Genomic DNA, 20,585 nt, shown 5'->3' with positions numbered 1-20,585 from the left:
TTTTTACAATAATTAGAACAAATTATGATGTAACAAATATTCAGTTGCATAAAAAAAGTCACAAAAGGTTAAAAAATAAGGATATGTTTAATGTGAAAATGCTTCTTGGGCTGTATTTGAAAGTACTACCCTAGATGCCCATCAATTGGGGAATGGCTAAACAAGTTGTGGTTTCTGAATGTAATGGAGTACTATTGTTCTATAAGAAATGATGAGCAGGCAAATTTCAGAAAAACCTAGACTTACATGAACTGATGCTGAGTAAAGTGATTAGAACCAGAACATTATACATAGTAACAGCAACATTTTTTGATGATCAACTATGATAAGACTTAGCTCTCAGCAATACAATGATCCAAGACAATTCCAAAAGATACATGATGGAAAATGCTCTCCATATCCAAAGAACTATGGAATCTAAATGCAGATTGAAGCATATCATTTTCACTTTTTTGTTGTTTTTTGTTCTTTTTCTTTCTTGTGGTTTTCCCCTTTTGTTCTGATTCTTCTTTTACAACATGACTAATGTGGAAATATGTTTAACATGATTGAACATGTATAACCTATATCAGATTGTTTGTTGTCTTGGGGAGGGGTAAGGCAAAAAAGGGGAAAAAATGTGGAACTCAAAATCTTTCAAAAATGAATGTTGTAGGGGGCAGCTAGGTGGCACAGTAGATAGAGCACCGGCCCTGGATTCAGGAGGACCTGAGTTCAAATCCGGACTCAGACATTCAACACTTACTAGCTGTGTGACCATTGGGCAAGTCACTTAACCCTCATTGTCCACCCCACCCCCAAAAAATGAATGTTATAAACTATTTTTACATGTAATTGGAGAAAAAAATAAAATACTATTAAGTGGGGAAAAAAGAAAGTTTTTGTCCTAAAATGATGAATCAACTTTTAAAAAAAAATTTAATTTATTCTTAACACAAGAAAAAAATACACAGGGAGAAAATGTGGCATAGTGAACAGAGGAAGGCCTGAGTCAGAAAGATGAGGGTTCAAGTTGCTCTTCTTATACATTGAGAGAAATCAAATAGTGTCACACCAGAAAAATGCTGTTACCTCAGAAAAAAACGAGACAGGGAGGGAGTCTAGGTAAGGCAGGAGAACTGTAGAAAAGGGCCTCAAGGGGGCAGCTAGGTGGCGCAGTGGATAAAGCACCAGCCCTGGATTCAGGAGGACCTGAGTTCAAATCTAGCCTCAGACACTTGACACTTACTAGCTGTGTGACCCTGAGCAAGTCACTTAACCCCCACTGCCCCACAAAAAAAAAAAAAAAAAAAAAGGGGCCAAGGCCAGTAGTTTAGTTAGTTTAGTGTGCCAAAGGTTAATTCCAGTTTTTACTGTGCTGGCTTAATTAGTTTATACATATTAACTGCCAACACCCCAAAGGAAGAGACTGCTGCCATTTCAAACATGCAATGTATGCAGTGGGAGGGGGAACATGTTAAGGGGAAATATGTAGAGACATTTCAGGAAGAATGTGCATCTCTTAGTCCTCAGCCAGTGAGAAGATGGGAGGGATTTTGCATTAGATTTAGGAATAAAAAGAGAATTTTGATGTGGCAAAATTGCAAACCACTCCTTTATAGTATGTGCCCATTCTTTCAACTATATATATATATATATATTTTTTGGTTGTGTGTGCCCATTCTTGCAAGAATGTAAAAGTCTTCATATATTCACCAAAAGGGAAAGTCCTGAATTTTATTTCTCACATACATGATGGCTGTGACAATTCACTTGACTTATTGGTATTCCAGACACTAAAAATATACAGTGGAGAAAGCTACTGATATGCAGTGGTGGAGTTTTCTTTACACCTATAAGTTCACCTATGAAGTTCCCTATACCTATAAATTCACAAGTCTGAACAAATGTAAACATATTCATACCAACAAATATATACACACAAATGTGTGTGAAAATTAAATGTAAAAAAAAAAACCCAAACCCTATTGTCCAGATTATGACATAGGATTGGATAGCAAGTCCACTGAGTTAGTACATGAGTATAATATATCCCATGGACAGATATAGCAAAAGGACAGTGGATTGGGTCCTAGACAGAATAGGAGGAAGAGAACAGGCTGGATTTAGTTGGGGAAACTGTGGAGATCCTTCAACAACCCCAAACTGCTGCTCCTGCCACCACTCTCCATCGACCAAAAAAACTCAAAACACATTTTTGATACAGTTTGCTGGTGATGTTATATGATTTTAAATCTTGGAACACCACCACAGTTTAGAGTACAAGAAATATATGATAGGGATAGTAATCGGGCTGGTCATGTAGCAAAAGCAAGGGATACCAGATGAACAGCCTGAATGATCAAATAGTCCTCACAAAATATAAAATGAGCCACAGGAAAAAATAGTGCACTCTAAGAAGATTCTCTACAGTACATTTAAAGAACATGGACAAGAAGCATACAGGGTAAGAGGACACACATGAACAAGATGGGATCTGCACTGGTAGGGGGAATACCCACAGAGAGATCATATGCAGATTTATTTGTGTGTGTGTGTGTGTATGCATACATATGTATATATTCTGTGTTATGTATATAAATATATATAATCAAGAGGGGCAGCATGGCATAGTGAAAAGAGGATGAGCAATGGATTTTATAAGATAGGTTAAATCTTGCCCCTGACAGATTCTAGCAATGTGACCATTAACTCAGTGCCTCTCAGGCAACTAAGACTACAGGTAGTAATAATAATAATAATAGTAATAGCTAACATTTATGTAGCACTTACTTATGTACCAGGCACTGTGCTAAGTGCTTGAAAATTATTATCTCATTTGACCCTCACAACAACCCTGGGAAGTAGGTGTTATTATTATCCCCATATTACAGATAAGGAACCTGAGGCAAACAGAGGTTAAATGACTTGCTCAGGGTCATACAGCTAGAAAGTATCTGCCAGGAAGTAAGGCCAGATTTAGACTCAAGTATTCCTGACTCCAGGCCCAGTGTACTACCCACTGCACCACCCGGCTGCCTCAGGTAGGAAAAGAGTCATCTGGCTGCATCAGCAGCGCAAGTCTCCAAAATTCAAGTTCTCCAAGTCACAGATCCAGTACCCCCGGGGAAAAAAAACATATGTACATCATATATTAGCATACATGTGCATATATCAGTGTCAGTCAATTAGCATTTATTATTTAAACATTTCTAGAGTACTTACTATGTGCCTGACACTGTGCCTGGGATACAAAAGGATACAAAATCCAGTCTCTGCCCTCAAAGAGCTCACAATATAATTAATGGGGGAGAAAACAAGCAAACAAATATATACAAACAAGCTATATACAAGGAAAATAGGAAATAGTTAAAAGAAAGAAGGCACGAAGATTACAAAGGGTTGGGAAAAACTTCCTATAAAAAATGGGTTTTAATTGAGACTTCAAAGAAGCCAAAGAAGCCAACAGATGGAGATGAGGAAGGAGAGCATTCCAGACACAGGGAAGAGCAAAAGAAAATGAAAAGATGAAAGACAGAGTGCCTTGTCCTTGGCCATCAAGGAGGGCAGTGTCCCTGGACTTTGGAATACATGGAGGAAAGTAAAGTGCAAGAAGACTGGCATGGGTGGGAGGTAGGAGTAAGGTCTCTGCAATTATTAAGGGCTTTGAATGTCAAAAAGAGGGTTTTGTATCCTAGAAGCAATAAGGAGCCACTGGAGTTTATTGAGTACAGAGGTGACATGGTCAGACCTATGCTTTAGGAAAATCACTTTGGTGGCTCAATGGAAGACAGACTGGGGTGGGGAGAGACTTTAGGCAGGCAGACCCACCAGTAGGTTAATGCAATAATCCAGGTGAGGAGATGGGAACCTGCACTAGATCAGCAGCTAATTCAGAGGAGAGAAGGGAGTGCATCTGAGAGATGTTGCAAAGATGAAATTGACAGACCCTAACAACAACTCCAATGTGGGAGGTGAGATGTACTGAGGAGTCCAGGGCGTGACTGCTAGTCTGTGAGCCTGAGAGAGTGGAAAGATGGTGTTGCCTTCAATATTAACAGAGAAGTTGGAGGCAGGGAGAGGTGCGGTTTAGAGGGAAAGATGATGAGATCAGTTTTAGACATGCTTATAAGTCTAAGGTATCAACTGGATGTCCAGTTCAAGATGTCTAAAAGGCAGTTGGAGATGCGAGACTGGAGATCAGTAGAGTGGTTGGGGCAGGAGAGGTAGATATAAGATTCATCAGCATAGAGTTTATAATTAAATCCATGGAGACGATGAGATTACCAAGTGAAGTAGTATAAGGAGAAGTGAAGTGGGCCCAGGATAGAACCCTGAGGGACACCTATGGTTAAAGGGCATGACCTGCATGAAAATAATAACATAATGTATAATATTATAGTTAGCATTTATATAGCTCTTTAAAGTTTACAAAATACTTTACATACATCATCTTATTTGATCCTCATAACAGCTTAGAGAGGTAGGTGCTATCATAATCAACTTTTACATGTAAGGAAACTGAGATTGAGGGGTTAAGTGACTTGGCCAGGGTCACATAGCTAGTGAGTGTCTAAGAATTTGAACTCGGGTATTCCCAGCTCCAAGACTAGGGTTCTACCCACCCCAGCACCTACAGTGGAGAGAATTTGGCGCTAAAGGACTTGGCTTTGAATCCTGCCACTGCTATGTGCCATACAAGTTACCTTAAGCAAGTCACTTTTCCACTCTAAAAATGTGATAATTGGGGGCAGCTAGGTGGCACAGTGGATAGAGCACTGGCCCTGGATTCAGGAGGACCTGAGTTCAAATCCAACATCAGACACTGGACACTTACTAGCTGTGTGACCCAGGGCAAGTCACTTAACCCTCCCTGGGGAAAAAAAAAAAAGTGATAATTTCCAAAAACCAAAAAACCATGTATCAATTTGCTACATGAAGAATTGGGAGGGAGGAGGGAGAATAATAATAGCCAAAAAAAGCCTGAAGCAGAAATTAGGCATAGATTGACATCTTATACCATATACCAAAATAAGGTCAAAATGGGTACATTGTATATACATAAAGGATGACAGGGGGCAGCTAGGTGGTGCAGTGGATAAAGCACCAGCCCTAGATTCAGGAGGACCTGGGTTCAAATCCAGCCTTAGACACTTGACACTTACTAGCTATGTGACCCAGAGGAAGTCACCTAACCTTCACTGCCCCGCAAAAAACCAAAAACAAAACAAAGACATAAAGGGTGACAGCAAAGGCAAACTAGAAGAGGAATAGTTTACCTGTCATATCTATGAAGAGAAGAAGAATTTATGATCAAAAACGAGATAGAGAACATTATGAAATGCAAAATGGATCATTTTGATTATGTTAAATTAAAAAGGTTTTGAAGAAATAAAACCAATGCAACCAAGATTAGAAGAAAAACAGAAAGTTGGGAAACAATTTCTACACACAGTGTTTCTGATAAAGGTCTCATTTCTCAAATATATAGAGAACTGAATCAAATTTATAAGAATACAAGTCATTCTTCAATTGAGAAATGGTCTAAGGATATGAATAGGCAGTTTTCAAATGAAATTAAAGCTATTTATAGTTATATGAAAAAATGTTCTCAATCCCTATTGATTAGAGAAATGCAAATTAAAACACTCTGAGGTACTACCTCACACCTATCAGAATGGGTAATATGACAAAAAAGGAAAATGATAATGTTGGAAAAGATGTGGGAAAACTGGAACACTAATGCATTGTTGGTGGAGTTGTGAATTGATCCAACCATTATGAAGAACAATTTGGAACTATGCCCAAAACTGTGTATACTCTCTGACCCAGCAATACCGCTACTAGGTCTATATCCCAAAGAGATCATAAAAAAGGGGAAAGAACCCACATGTACAAAAATATTTATAGCTGCTCTTTTTGTGGTGGCAAAGAATTGGAAATTGAGGGGATAGCCACCAATTGGGGAATGGCTGAACAAGTTGTGCTACATGAATATAATGGAATAGTATCATGTTGTAAGAAATGATGAACAGGCAGATTTAAGAAAAACATGGAAAGATTTACATGAACTGATGCTGAGTAAAATGAGCAGAACCAAGAGAACACTGTACATAGTAACAACAACCTTGTGTGAGGATCAACTGTGATAGACTTAGCCCTTCTCAGCAATACAACAATCCAAGGCGATTCCAAAATACTCATGACGGAAAATGCTTTCCACATCCAGAAAAAAGAACTATGACGTCTGAATGCAGACCAAAGCATACTAGTTTCACATTTTTTGTTGGGTTTTTTTGTTTCTTCTTTCTTGTGGCTTTTTCTCTTTTGTTCTAATTTTCTCACAACATGACTAATAAGGAAAAATGTTCAAAATGATGGTACTGTATAAGTTATATCAGATTGCTTACTGTCTTGGGGAGGGGGGAGGAAAGGAAGGGAGGGAGAAAAATGTGGAACTCAAAATCTTATAAAAATGAATGTTGAAAACTATCTTTATATGTAATTGGAAAAAATAAAATAAAATACTTTTTAAAAAAGTCATAAGACTAAAGGTTCTGTACCTATTTAGGGTTCCAAATTCCTCATTCCCAATTTAGTGGGCAACTGTCACTCTTCCAAAAAGGAAGATTTCTCAATGAGGTGGGATAATCAAGTGTTCCCGCAGTTATACCTCAGGGTGACCCAGAGATGACTGTGGGCTCACAAAGGAGAAGCCAGTAAGGCACAAATTCTGACAGCTCCTGCCAAGATGTTGAGGATAAACCTGGTGCTGGACTTACTGCATATCTATTCACATCTACCTAACTTCAGGAGATTTATCACTAGGTTGGCCAAGAGATGAGAACATTTTAGCCATTACAACTCTTGAAGAGAATCTCTGCAATGTGTATTAGGGGAGGGAACAGCCATATTGGTGAACTTAGAGATCCCTGAAGTACTGAAATAAGGCTATAAGTTACTGTGATTGGTTTGCTGTTTTTGTTTTGTTTTGCAGGGCAATGAGGGTTAAGTGACTTGCCCAGGGTCACACAGCTAGTAAGTGTCAAGTGTCTAAGGCCAGATTTGAACTCAGGTTCTCCTGAATCCAGGGCCAGTGCTTTATCCACTGCGCCACCTAGCTGCCGTCAGTTTACTGTTTTAAACACAAACTAGAATTTATATATTCTAAGTAAGTGTTTTATCCTTCCAAGTAGCCACCTTGAACCTTAAAAATCATAGAACCACAAACTGTGAGAACTGGGAGTTAGCGAAACCTCAGAATCAACTGTGCTTGATACAAACTGAAGATACAAAGACAAAATAGGAACAGACCCTGGCCACAAAGAACTTATATTCTATGGGGGGAAATATGGTACAGTGGAAAGAATGGTGAATTTGGAGTTAAAGGACTTGGGTTTGAATCCCGTCACTGTTATTTCCCATCCATGTTATCTTAAGCAGGATACTTTTGCTCACTAGATCTTGGCTTTTCATCTGTAAAATGTGAAGGCTGGACTGAATGATCTCTAGAGTTCCTTACAGCTCTAATTATAGAATCCAATATATATACAAGTCTACACAGAATAAATGCAAAATAAATAAAAGGTAGCTTTGATATGAAGGACACTAGCAGCAGGGGTTGAGGAAGAATCAGGAAAGATTTTTGTTTAAAAAACAGAAATAGATGGGACCTTCGTACAAAACCTAGAAAATGTCAGACCTCGGTTATGTCAGAAACAAAAAGGGGTCTTTTAAAATAGATGATTCAAAATGGAAAGACCTTTAGAGATCACTTAGTTCAGATCTCTCAGTTTATAGGTAAGGGAATTGAAACCCGGAGAGATGAGAGTCCCTTGCCTACGAACATGGAGAATTACTAGCAGGTACTGAGAATTAGATATACTGACTCTGGGTCTATTCATCACCTCTCATTATTACTTCTCAAAACACTCTAGACCTCCTCTTTTCGAGGCGCCATTAGAACTAGCTACACATTCTTTTAAATACCTTCATTCTTGACCAATTTTTGTCCTTTATAGGTTAACTTGATTTTTTTATACCTGCCAAAAAGTATTTAGACAAGTCTAGTGAATAAACTGCAATGATTAAGCTGTGTAATACCATTTTTAATGAAACTCACTTTTCTTTGTAGCTTCAAATGGCTCTAAGGCAATATCCATGTATTAAAAAATGATTATAAAATGACACGGACACACACGAAAATCCTGCCAGAACTTACAGCTCCGAGTGTTGTTCCTCTATGAAGCAGTCACTTAGGAAGGCTTCATTCCAATGGTGCTACCATCACTCATGTAATTTTGGGAACTGCCTTCAGAACTAGTTTACAAGCCGCACATGAAAACAAGCCTCATGGCAGGGGGTGAGAAGGATGTCTACAAATGTGGAACACTGCATGCAGTGTCACACAGAATTAATGTGTTACTTAGTCGAACTAAGTGTTTTACTCTTTTTTATTTTTTATTATCAGGGATGGCTTTCTGGGAGGGGGAGGATACAGTGGAAAAGTGGCTGATATAAAAATAAGATATCAATAGTTTTTGGAGTTTTTTAATAGGTTAGAGTTTCCACTGTCCCCCATTAAAAATAGAAAATGAGTTGCCTACCTATGTAGATACATCTCAATAGAGTTATGAAGCATCTCAAAAAAGTGAAAAGTGGAAAGAGAACTAGGCTTGGAATCAGAAGGCCTGGCTTCAAATCCTGACTGTGCCACTTACTAGTCTGTGTGGCTGTGTATCCTTAGCCTTATTGAGCAAGAGTGCCCTTACTTGCAATTGACCGACCAGAATACTTTCACTACCTCAAATCACTGCTGTAAAAAAAAGGGACTTTTTAATTATTTAAGTGTGAACTAGAACAATAGAACTGCAACAGAAAACAGTTTTTCATACTTTGAATTTCCTTTTTTTAAAAAAATCTATCAAAGGAAATATTTTTTAAAAAATGCTTTCAGCTAAAGGTTAAGGGAGACCTGAAGTTCCTAATCTTAAAATTGTAAACTTTAGTTTCTGCTACTCTCATGAGGCCAGTCAGTCAGTCATTAGTTATTAGTTAATGTTTCTCTACCTGGAGGAACTAAGTAGGAATGTTTTTACCCCTTTAGCTATCTAAATATACCAGAATAAAAAGGACATCAATAAAAAGACAGTAATCTTTCCTTTTTGCAAAAGGTTTATGACAAAAATTACTTTCTACTGGAAAGCAATATCCAGTAGTTTAGATGTCGATCATGTAAGGGGCTAGGGCGTCATTCCAATCATCACAATCAACAGGCATTAACTAAGTACCTACCACGAACCAGGAACTGTGCTAGGTGCTAGGGATACAAATACAATAAATAAAGCAATCTCCACTCCAAGAAGCTTATATCCGAACAGGGAGGACAACAAGGATATCTATAAGTATATACAGAATAAAGAGAATAAACACCAGAAAACCAAAAAGTAGTTAAATAGGGTACTTGGAGAGAAGGGGATCAGGAGACTGGTAACAATCAGGGGGGTGGAGGGGGGTGCTGGAATGAAAACGGGGGCTCTATGAGGCAGAAGTGAGAAGGGGAATGGCCTGGACAAAGGCTAGGGGTAAAGTAGGGGTGAGAGAATCTATTCATGGCCCTAGGCACATTGTTAGTGCTCAATAACTGCTTTTTGAGGGTTTAATTTCCTTTTTTCTTTTAGAAAATGCTTGCCAATGAGGATAAAGCTGATGACGCCAAAGAACTTTCCTAAACATTCTAACCTCTGCTGGAAATTTCAAGTGCTTTAGAAGCAGCAGTGGTCTTCTCTCAAGAGGCTGGTCCTTTAATATGAACTGTATCTCCTTTCAGTGACAATAGAAGCTGACAGGCTGAAAACTGTAGAAATAGCCTAATTATATTTTCAGAAATAAAGTGTCCTGGGGAGCAGGGGAGAGGGAAAAGAGAACTGTCATGACTGCTAATATTAATCCACCAAATTAATCCATTAAATGCAATTCTTTATATGGAAATGTTTCCATTCCTGATTTCCTTTGGTGTGCTATCTTTGAACCTGCAGTATATATGATTAACTTAGTATTATTTAAATACCATAATCCTATACGGAGCATTAAGAGATCAAGTACCAAGAAGAGAAGGGAACAGCTACTTATTCATCCTCTTCAAAAGTCAAAAGGGAAAGGTCAGCATTAAAACAGAAAAAGTGATAACTTTTTAAAAGATGATGGGAGGTCTTTTTAAGGCCTCAACTGGGGGACACCTGGATAGATTAAGAGATCATCCACTGAACTACAGGAATACTTAGATTGGAGGAAATTAGTTGGAATGAAAAATCTGAAGAGAAATATTTAATTTAATATCCCTGCCTCACTAAAAAAACTATATTTATTTATTTATTTATTTATTTATTTGAACTCAGGTACTCCTGACTCCAGGGCCGGTGCTCTATCCACTGCGCCATCTAGCTGCCCCAATAAACTATATTATTTTAATTTTTTTTTTTAAAAGAGTAGCCCCAGTAGCAAGATCTTCTCCCAAACAGCCTATGTGAATCTGTATTCCTTGGATACTGATGCTATTTAAACTACACAGGCATAACCCAGCTAAGAATATTAAAGTATAGCAAACACTGGAAACCAAAGGAAACTGAAAATGTAAACATTTTCATACAAAAGATTATATTTAATGGATTATTATTAGTCTTTTTTCTTCTTCACTTTACTCAAATACAGGACTTTAAATTGTTTGCTGTTACTTAAATAAAAACTTGGAAGGTACTTAGTATCATATGGCCTACTTGCAAAATTGGAAGCCAAGGCTAGTGAAAATACTTTCAGATTGATAAAGTGGCTGTTTGTCCAAGGCTATGTAAAAGTGTTGAGAAACATATAACCCAATGAGAAAATTATGCCCCCAAAATAATTAGGCAGTTGGAAAGTGGTGTCAATCTTTTTCAGTCTAATAAGGTCCATTACAAGGAATAATTTACTCCATGGCATTTAAAGTAAGAAAAGATAAAAGAACTTCCCAATGTAAGGTATCAAAACTTGACATCAGAGTATATCTCAGTCATTCAGCAAAATCTGACCTATTCACCTAATTCAAATTGCTCCAGAGTTCCAAAACAAAACAAAATCAAATCTCCTTCCTCAGTTACATAAAGAACATGGACAATGTCAAAAAGTCAATTGAAATAATTTCAATCAACTCACTCTGTCCATAATGAGTGCTTTTATTCTTATTTGTAAGTGTTAAACAGAGGACCTGACATGAATTTTCTTAATTTTACCACTTAGGATGTTTAACTAAAAAAACAAAAACAAACAAACAAAAAAAACCTAAAAAAAAACTGACACAATGATATAACATATACTTTACCAACAAGTCTTAGTCTTCACAATTAGCTATTTCCTATCTAACAGTTTCAATACTTAATAGGTTAACTATTTCCAGTTAAAAGTCTCAATTGTAAAAATCTAAAATGAAAAGAAATAAAAAAATTAAGTTGGTGATTTAGAGAAGAATATTCAGGTTAAGAGATTTCAGTAATCACTTCTCTTTATTAACCTGGTTATTGGTTTACCAAGCTGTGGCATATTTCTAATAGCACAAGTAGTGAAAATATTTTTGAGTGCATTTAAACACAAAAATGGAATGGACAGGTCACATAACAAGAGAGGTGGCCCATCCACACAAATAAGATGTTAAAAGGAAAGCCATTAAGTAGATCTCCCGAAAGAAATGTAGGGTAGGGGGCAGCTCAGTGGCGCAGTGGATAAAGCACTGGCCCTGGACTCAGGAAAACCTGAGTTCAAATCCGGCCTCAGACACCTGACACTTACTAGCTGTGTGACCCTGGGCAAGTCACTTAACCCTCATTGCCCTGCCAAAGGGAAAAAAAAAAGAAATGTAGGATAAATCACAGACCAGAGTGACAGAGAAAGAGAAACACTGGATTTGGAGTCACAACACCTGGGTTCAAATCCAGGGTAAAACACTACCTTTGTGACTTTGGGCAAGTCACTTAACCTCTCTGGGCTTCAGTTTCCTCATCTGTATGACGAGGGCATTAGATTCAATGTCCAAATCTTCTGGGTGGCACAAAGTTAGAAGTTATATTCATGGAAGAAATCATGAATCTACTGAAATACAGTATTGCCCTATGATGCCAAAGAATCTTTCAATGAGATTATGGAAGAAATCTTGCTTTCAAGAAGAGGGACAAACTTAAGTAAAGAAAGTTATAAAGATATTTACTGACATGAATATTCTCTCTCTCTCACTTTCCATAAAAAGAAGTACAAAGCAAGAGGTTTTTTAAGCCAACACTCACAGATCAGAGTTGGATGGGACCCAAAGGTGCACGTCAAAGGAGTTGCCTTTAAAAAGAGCTACTTCTTCAATGGATTCTTGAGTGAAAGAGGAAATAGTGAGGGAAGATGTAAGAAGGAAGGAAGTTAAGGAGACAAGAACAAAAACTCTTGGCAAAAAGCCCCAATCTTTTTAGTGAAGTTTAAGGCAAGCCCCTTGGTTGAGAAGGTTGTGGGGGGGAAGGATGCTGTGAGAGGCCTGAGGAAAGATGAAAGAGTTTAAAGTAGACACTATAGTAAATGTGGGACAGAGAATCAATTAGGAAGAAAGAGTATATTTGCATTTCTGCAGTGAAGTCCAGTTGAGATTAAAGAACATATATTTGTAATGGACCCATTTAGAATAGTTTCATGACTTCTTGTTCCATTCAGCAGCATAATTTTTTTCAAAAGTCTGGACACTATATTTTAAGAAATCATGGGTGAAAACAGTCCAGATCTATTAGGATGAGAGATTAAAGTGAAGCTACAAAGAATTTACTGATCATCTCCCAAAAAAACTCCAAAAGGAAAAGTCACAGAAATCAGCAAGTCATAGTCCAAATCCCGAATTCCTATGTCAAAGAAAAAAATACAAGTATCCAGAAAAAAGCATTTCAACTACCAGAATCCACAATGAAGATTGCACAAGACCTTGCAGCTTCTGCTAAAGAGATCTTGGAATAAAATATTCTAATGGGCAAAAAAGTTTACAACGAAGAGCAACACAACTGGCAAAGCTGAATAAAACCCTATGGGGGAAAACAGAATAGAGAATTTTAATGAACTGGAGGACTTTTAAGCATTTCTAATGAAAAGACCAGAGCTGACTAGAATTTTGAAATACAAACACGTTATTGCACTATAAGAATTGATGAAAGAGACCACTGCAGAGAATCTTGGAGAGTATCAATGAAATAGAGTGAACTGAGCAAAATTGGAAGTATACAAGTATAGCATCAATGTAAAGAAAAACAACTTTGAAAGACTTAACTACTCTGATCAAAGCAATAACTAAGTGTATCTCCAAAGAACTTGTTATGATGCATGCTGCCCAACTCCTGACAGAGAGGTGAATTCATGGTTCAGAATGACACACAGATTTTTTTATATGGTTACTGTGTGTATTTGTTTTACCTGAGTATATATATTTACTTTAAGGGATTTTTCTTCTTATTTTTTAATGGTAGAGAATGTTAGAAAGAAGAGGGAGCTTAGCAACAGCAATGTTTAAAAAAAGAAAAAAAGAGAGCTAGTGAAAGACTTTTAAAAATATACAGAAGGGCAGCTAGGTGGCGCAGTGGATAGAGCACCAGCCCTGGAGTCAGGAATACCTGAGTTCAAATCTGGCCTCGGACACTTAACACTTACTAGCTGTGTGACCCTGGGTAAGTCACTTAACCCCAATTGCCTCACTTAAATATATATATATATATATATATATATATATATATATACATACATACACACAAAAGATAGAAGTCCAGAAGGGAGTAAAGACAAGCAAGTCAGTTTTACAAATAATGAAGAATTTCATATACATATATGTGTATATGTGTATATATGTATGGAACATATATATGTGTGTGTGTGTGTATATAATTCCAACATATATATGTGTGTGTGTGTATATAATTTTTTTTAAAGCAAGCAGTATGAAATAGAGATCCATGGTTTTATAAACATTTTTTGTGTTCTGTTGTATACAGAAATATACATACATACATATATGCTTAAGTAAATATATATCTAATATATTAAATTATATATACACATATGTGTGTATGTATGCATATTTAAATAGTTAAAGAAAAATCAAGTAATACAAACCGTAAAAAGTGTCAAAGAGGAAAAAAAATAAATCTTTTACCAATTATAGGATCTTGTCAATTATAAGATTATGTCAATCAGTACAATTTTTAACTCAGCTAGTCAAGTCACTTCACTGCTAATCACCTAAGAGTCCAGAAGTGTTATCAAATTAAAAAGATAGCTTTATCCACAGACTTACTGCAGGTCTCCGAGGCTCTCCTGGCAGCTGTGGAGGATAAACTATTTTATTCTTCTTCTCCCACTTCCTTGAGATGTCAAGGGAAGCACTTGTGTGGATATGTGACAAAGGTAAAACATTTTGCGAAGAGAGAAACCTACAAAACAAACAGGAAAGCTTTGAGTCCTTTAGCTGTTAGAAACATTTTGTTGTACCAAACAGTTCTATTTTAAGAAAAAAAAAATTAAGGACACTGTAAGGAATTGGTTGTGATTTGGGGTTTCTGTGACCCCATCTTTGGCTGGGATTGGAGGCCCTGGTGCGCACCCATGCATGCTGGCCTCGTTCCAGACATCCTTGCATCTGCATGGGCCTGGCCAAACTATAATGAGAGAAGCCCCAAAATGACGGGAAGCCCGTTGAGGACAGGTCAGGTGGTCTTTAGCATCTGGAACTAGTCTCTGTAGAGATGCTTGTTAGTTCTGACAATCAGGGCTGCCAGTCAATTAGCTTGGGGTTATGTGTGGGGTTGGCCCTGTTTCCTGTGGGAGAGGGGGCTTCTGGGAGAGAGAAGGGATGAGAGTGCACTTCAGTGCGAGTGAGAAAGGGAGAGGGACACAGCTGATTCTCTTTGAAACTGCTGTTTCCAGGTGGTAGTGAGTTTGGGGGAGGGGGGGTTAATTTTTTTCCTTCCCCTATTCCCTTTTTCATTATCCCTAGCTTTATTAACCTCACTTGTGTTTTAAATTTGTTCCCATTAATAAACCCGGTTTTGTTTTTTGAAAGATGCTATTAATCTACTTTCTTACCCCAATATTACAGCAAGCCACCCAATTGACCCTCCCCATACTAAATTCGGCCCTTACAACACACATAAACAAACACAACAATTATGGAACGGTAAAAATTTTTAAATGGACAAAATAAGCTTAATAAATTTGAGACAAATCCCATTCCTCCCTCTGACTTCACTACTCCTGTCAGTGGCACTACCTTGTTTGTGACCTTTGTGTTATCTTTGACTCTTCATTCTTTCTCACTTCCCACATCTAATTTGTTACCACTCTTGTCTTATCCACTCTATTTCCACAACATCTTTCCTTTCCTTTCTATCCTCACTGATAGAATGTAAGCTCCTTGAGAACAAGGGTTGTTTCAATCATTTATATGTATCCCCATAACTTAGCTCAGTATTTGACATAGAGTTTATGATTAATAAATGCTATTTATCCCTGTAGTTGCTTTAAAAAAAAAGTAAAACTCTGCATTTAATAGACTTCAGTGGTAGCATCCTAAGTCTACAAATTGTTAGGACAATAGAATCCGCCTACTTTCTGAGGCTTGTTCATCACCAGTAGACTGGTCACTTGGTGATAAATTTTTTGGCCACTGAGGACCTATGAAAAACTCATGAAATAAGTTTTAAAATGTAATGGACATGGGGGCAGCTAGGTGGCGCAGTAGATAAAGCACCAGCCCTGGATTCAGGAGTACCTGAGTTCAAATACGGCCTCAGACACTTGACACTTACTAGCTGTGTGACCCTGGGCAAGTCACTTAACCCCCATTGCCCTGCAAAAAAAAAAATACGTAATGGACATGAGATAGCTAGGTGGCACAGTGGAATAAAGCGCTGGCCCTGGATTCAGGAGGACCTGGGTTCAAATCCAGCTTCAGACACTTGACACCTATTAGCTGTGTGACCCTGGGCAAGTCACTTAACCCTCAATGCCCTGCAAAAAAAAAAAAAACAACTGTAATGGACATTAGTCCTATATAGCCCCTTTCTACTTCTGTAGTGATGATGGCACTGTAGTAGGAAAACTGGCCAGAGAATACTAAGGAGCACACTATTTTTCACTCTATAAACATTAGTTTACCTGTTGATCATTTATCCAGTGACCAATAAGTAGCTATGCTACTAGAGGCATACTAATTATAAATCTTGACATTCTCACTGAAAATGAAACTTCAAGAAAAACAGAATTTACAACTATATAAAGACAGCTCATAGGTTCTCCCCGGGGAAGCAAATAAAGAAGATAGTGGAATTGCTTTTCTCATGTACACAAAGAAAAACAAGAAATATAACTTTATGGGATACTTAGTCATATTGTGTTTATAGCATTCATGACAAACATTTGCAGAAAGATCACCACATAGGTAATTGCAGTCTATATACCAAGATTTGTAGCAGAGGATGAGAAATAGAGAAAATCTAAGGATGTACTAGGAAACTTTAAATCAATCAATATATATTTTAATAATAAGTGACTTCAGTGCAAAGGTGGACAAAGGATAGGTCAATAAAAAGATATATTGGAACACATGGTTCAGGAGTATGAAATAAGAAGCCAAAGAAAGGTTTCTAGACTATACAGACAGAAGCCTCATCCCTCTTTTTAAGAATAGCTGGGAAGCATTAAGCATATCAAGTGACAAAAAGCATCATAAAAACCCCAAAATTTATTATCTATTAACAGACAGGAAACAACTAGTTATGAATATAGGGGTTCATTTTTGCTTTGGCAATCTTTATAAAATCAGACTGCTGACTTTTTAGGACAAAGACAAATCAATACCAAATTAGAAGAATAAGCATGAGAAGATATTTCCTAGCACTCAGCATGGTGCCTTGTACAGGATAAAGCTTAATGCATATTATTTTTATATGAGAATAATCTACACATATGCGATGCACCCTCAATGAAGGTTTGAGAATAAAGTGGACAGGCTTTCACAAATAATATTCTAGATCAGAGTACATCTTTGTACTCATACAACTGACTAAAAGGTATAGAGAATACAAGATTCCATTTATTTTTTTTTAATGAGAAAAAAGTGTTTGTTATATAGATAGATATTGCAGTGGATAAAGTGTGGACTTGGGAGTTACAATGATGAATTCAACTCCTGCCTCAAACACTTACTGGTTTTTGTGACCCTGGGCAAGTCACTTAACCTTTCAGCCTCAGTTTCCTCAACTATAAAATGTAGATAATACTAGTAGTAGATAATACCTACCTCCCAAGGCTATTTTGAGGATAAGTAAGATAATATTTGTAAAGCATTGCAAATATACTCCAAAGTGGGGCAGCTAGGTGGCGCAGTGGATAGAGCACCGGCCCTGGATTCGGGAGGATCTGAGTTCAAATCCAGCCTCAGACACTTGACACTTACTAGCTGTGTGACCCTGGGCAAGTCACTTAACCCCCATTGCCCTGCCAAAAAAATATATATATACTCCAAAGCTCTGACCTGGTCTTCTTTTTTCTCTATTCACTCTCCCAGAGAACTCATCAGTTCCCAGGGGCTTCAATGATCATCTCCACATATCCCCCCTACATCACCCTCTCTTTGAGCTCCAGTCCAACATCACTACCAATTAGGCCTATTGAACTTAATGACACAGGCATCTCAAACTCAATGTCCAAAACAAAAGTCATTAATTTCCTCCAAAAAACTCACCTCCCTTCCCAAGTTTCATATTTCTTTTATGGGTACCATCACCCGCCATCACGTAGAATCACAATCTTTGTGTCATTCTCAACTCCTTATTCTCCTTGACCCCACATAACCAAACAGTTGCCACATCTCATAAATTCTACCTCTAGAGCATCTCTTGTATCTTTTCCCACTGCTCCAATCACATAGCTCCCCTCATTACTTCTCATTTGGATTACTGCAATAACATTCTAATTGCTTTCCATGCCTAAAGCCTCATACTTCTCCAATCCAGTCTCCACAAAGCTATCACTATTTCTAAAGGGCAGGTCTGGCCATGTCACATCCCTGCTCAAAAAACTCCAGTAAATTCCTATTACCTCAAGGATCAAATGCCAACTCTTCTGCCTTTTAAACCTCTTCACAGCCTGGCTCCAATCTACCATTCCAGGTTTATCACACAGTAGCCAAACTGGCTTTCTTGCTCTTGTCACACAGAACAGTCCTTTTCTTGTATGTGCTTTTGCAAGGCTGTCTTCCATTGCCAAGTCCACCTCTTGTCAATTCCACCTCTATTACATCTCTTGCATCTATATAGAATTCTGCATTAGCATGTCCACTACCCTTGTGAAGGCCCTCATTATCTCTCACCTGAACTATTATAAAAGCTTCCTAAGTGGCCTCTCTGATTCTATTCTCTCCCTTTCACAATCCATCCTCTACAAAAATAAATAATCTTCCTAAGACACAGGAATGGTAGTGTCGCCCTCCTGCTCAAAATCCTTCACTGACCACCTATGGTCAGGGATAAAACTTAATTTCCTCAGCCTAGCATTGAAGTTCCTCCATAATCTGGCTCCAGTCAATCTTTCCAGCATTATACTGTATTACTCTTTGTTCAGGGCCAGGCCAGCCTCAGGCAAATCCATTGGTTCAGAACTGGGATTGGAACTAAATGAAAACAACTGATCCCATGCCACTGCCTTCTCCAGAAGACTGACCTATTATTTCTCCGTCTCTCTCTTTCTCTCTCTCTTCAGTCACTTCCTATCTCCTGGCTCCTCCATTCCTATCTACTACAAAAACAGCCATGTCTTCCCCACGTATAAAAAGCCTCATTTAATTCCACCATTTCGGTTAGTCATCATTCTAGATTCCTCCTCCCCTTTAAGGCTAAAATCCTTCAGAAAGTCATCTATACGCCCTACCTTCACTTCTTTTCCTCTCACTCTATTACAACATCCTCTTTGATCTGACTTTTGCCTTCATCACTCAACTGAAACGACTCTCTCCAAAATTACCAATAATCTCTTAAATAGCCAGATCTTATGGATTTTTCTCAACCCATATCCTTCTTAACTTCTACAACCTTTAATACTATTGATCATCCTCTCTCTGGTTTTAGAATACTATGCTAGAAGAATACAAGCTATGGATGGCCCAACCAAATTATAAGACTTTAAGTATGGTCTTGGTGATGAACTTTGTGTCTATTGTTAAGAACTAACCTTGCTAAGTTTGAAGAGGCTCATCACCAGAAGGTAAGCTACCAAGTGTTGAATGTTTTTAGCTATAACATGCAAAGAATACACCAAGACTACTATTTGATGACTATAAAAAAGTATTCAATTCAGTAAGGTGAAATGCAACCAACAACATTGGGTGGTGCATATGTTAAGATCTTATGAGAGTCCTAGGAAGACATAAAAGCATCACTGTGTTCTGTAATTCAATTACTAAATAGCAAGGGAAGCACAAAAGAGGAAGAAGTATGCTCATCAAAGCAACTATGTTTCCACTATCATGGAGACACAAGCAGAGTATAAATTGAAGAGGAATTCCTTGTGTTAAGGGCTAAAATTCTAGCTAGTCTGTCTAAAATATCTAATGAGTGGTCGCCAATAAATTATAAGCTTTAGCAAGAGTTAGACTTTTAAGCATTTATTAAGGAGAATAAGAATTTGGTAAAGAGAGAAGAAAAGGCCTAGATTCCTATCTATTAAAGGGAGAGCACATTTCTAGCTCCCCTCTCCACCAGCGTCCTCAGGAAAGAGGGCGAGACCAAGCACCAGTCTCTTCCTTCTTCCTCCCACTCGCCCACATCACTTCCTTTTCCAAAGAAAAGTCTCCTGGTCTTGCCCTCAAAGACCTTCACTTCATGGGCAGAACTCTTCTACAGTAGTCTCCAGCAGGTGGCGCCATTCCAATCGTTACACTTGTAAACAGTAAGGTCTCCCAGGTACTATCAATTGTGGATGGCATTGTGCTAAATGCTTTAAGCAACAAGATATTGCATATCTTGTTTAGGAGGCTTTGCAAGCCTCCTAAAAAAGGTCCATAATCACTCAAAAGAATTTGGCCTAATCACTCAAGAAAAATCCACTGGATGCAGAATGCCTATAAATGAAATAGAAAATAAGTAGTTTGGATAACATTTGGAAAAACTGAACATTTTCAATGGCCCCAAACTTCTTCCTGAAACACACACAAAAAAATCTTTTAAACACCAGCATTGTTCTGGTGATACCTATATGTCTAAAAATGATAGAGCATCACAATATGTGGAAACAACATTGCAGATCACCCAGATTGCCAGGAAGAGCTAAGTAATATACAGTACATAAACCAAGAGCAAACTGCACCCCAAAACAGCATAGAAGATCGGATGAAGGAAAAGAGTTGTGAGAAAATAATTATTAATAACGGATATCTGGAAGAAACCCAGATATTAGCTGCTCTCTCCCTGTCCCCAGAAAGGAACCTGGGATGAGCCTTCAGCATAACAAAAGGAATACAGATCGATCCTTCTGATTAGCTAGGGGAAGAAGCACACCTAGATGGCTGG

General features: G+C 37.9%; 1 protein-coding gene across 2 annotated transcripts in view; it reads right to left on the bottom strand.

Annotated features, from left to right (window-relative positions):
- MRPL22 (mitochondrial ribosomal protein L22) overlaps positions 1-20,585 on the bottom strand; it is a 44,155-nt gene that overhangs the window by 15,466 nt on the left and 8,104 nt on the right. Inside the window, exon 3 of one of the 2 annotated variants that reach the window (XM_043981304.1) lies at positions 14,318-14,453. The exons of the other annotated variant lie outside the window; for it this stretch is intronic. Within the exon in view, the coding sequence (XP_043837239.1) occupies positions 14,318-14,453 (136 nt within the window). The remainder of the gene's footprint in view (positions 1-14,317; positions 14,454-20,585) is intronic. 2 annotated transcript variants of the gene reach the window in all.

Source organism: Dromiciops gliroides, chromosome 2 (assembly GCF_019393635.1).
Source record: "Dromiciops gliroides isolate mDroGli1 chromosome 2, mDroGli1.pri, whole genome shotgun sequence".
Taxonomy (NCBI): domain Eukaryota; kingdom Metazoa; phylum Chordata; class Mammalia; order Microbiotheria; family Microbiotheriidae; genus Dromiciops; species Dromiciops gliroides.
This window is presented reverse-complemented; position numbering and strand designations above follow the sequence as displayed.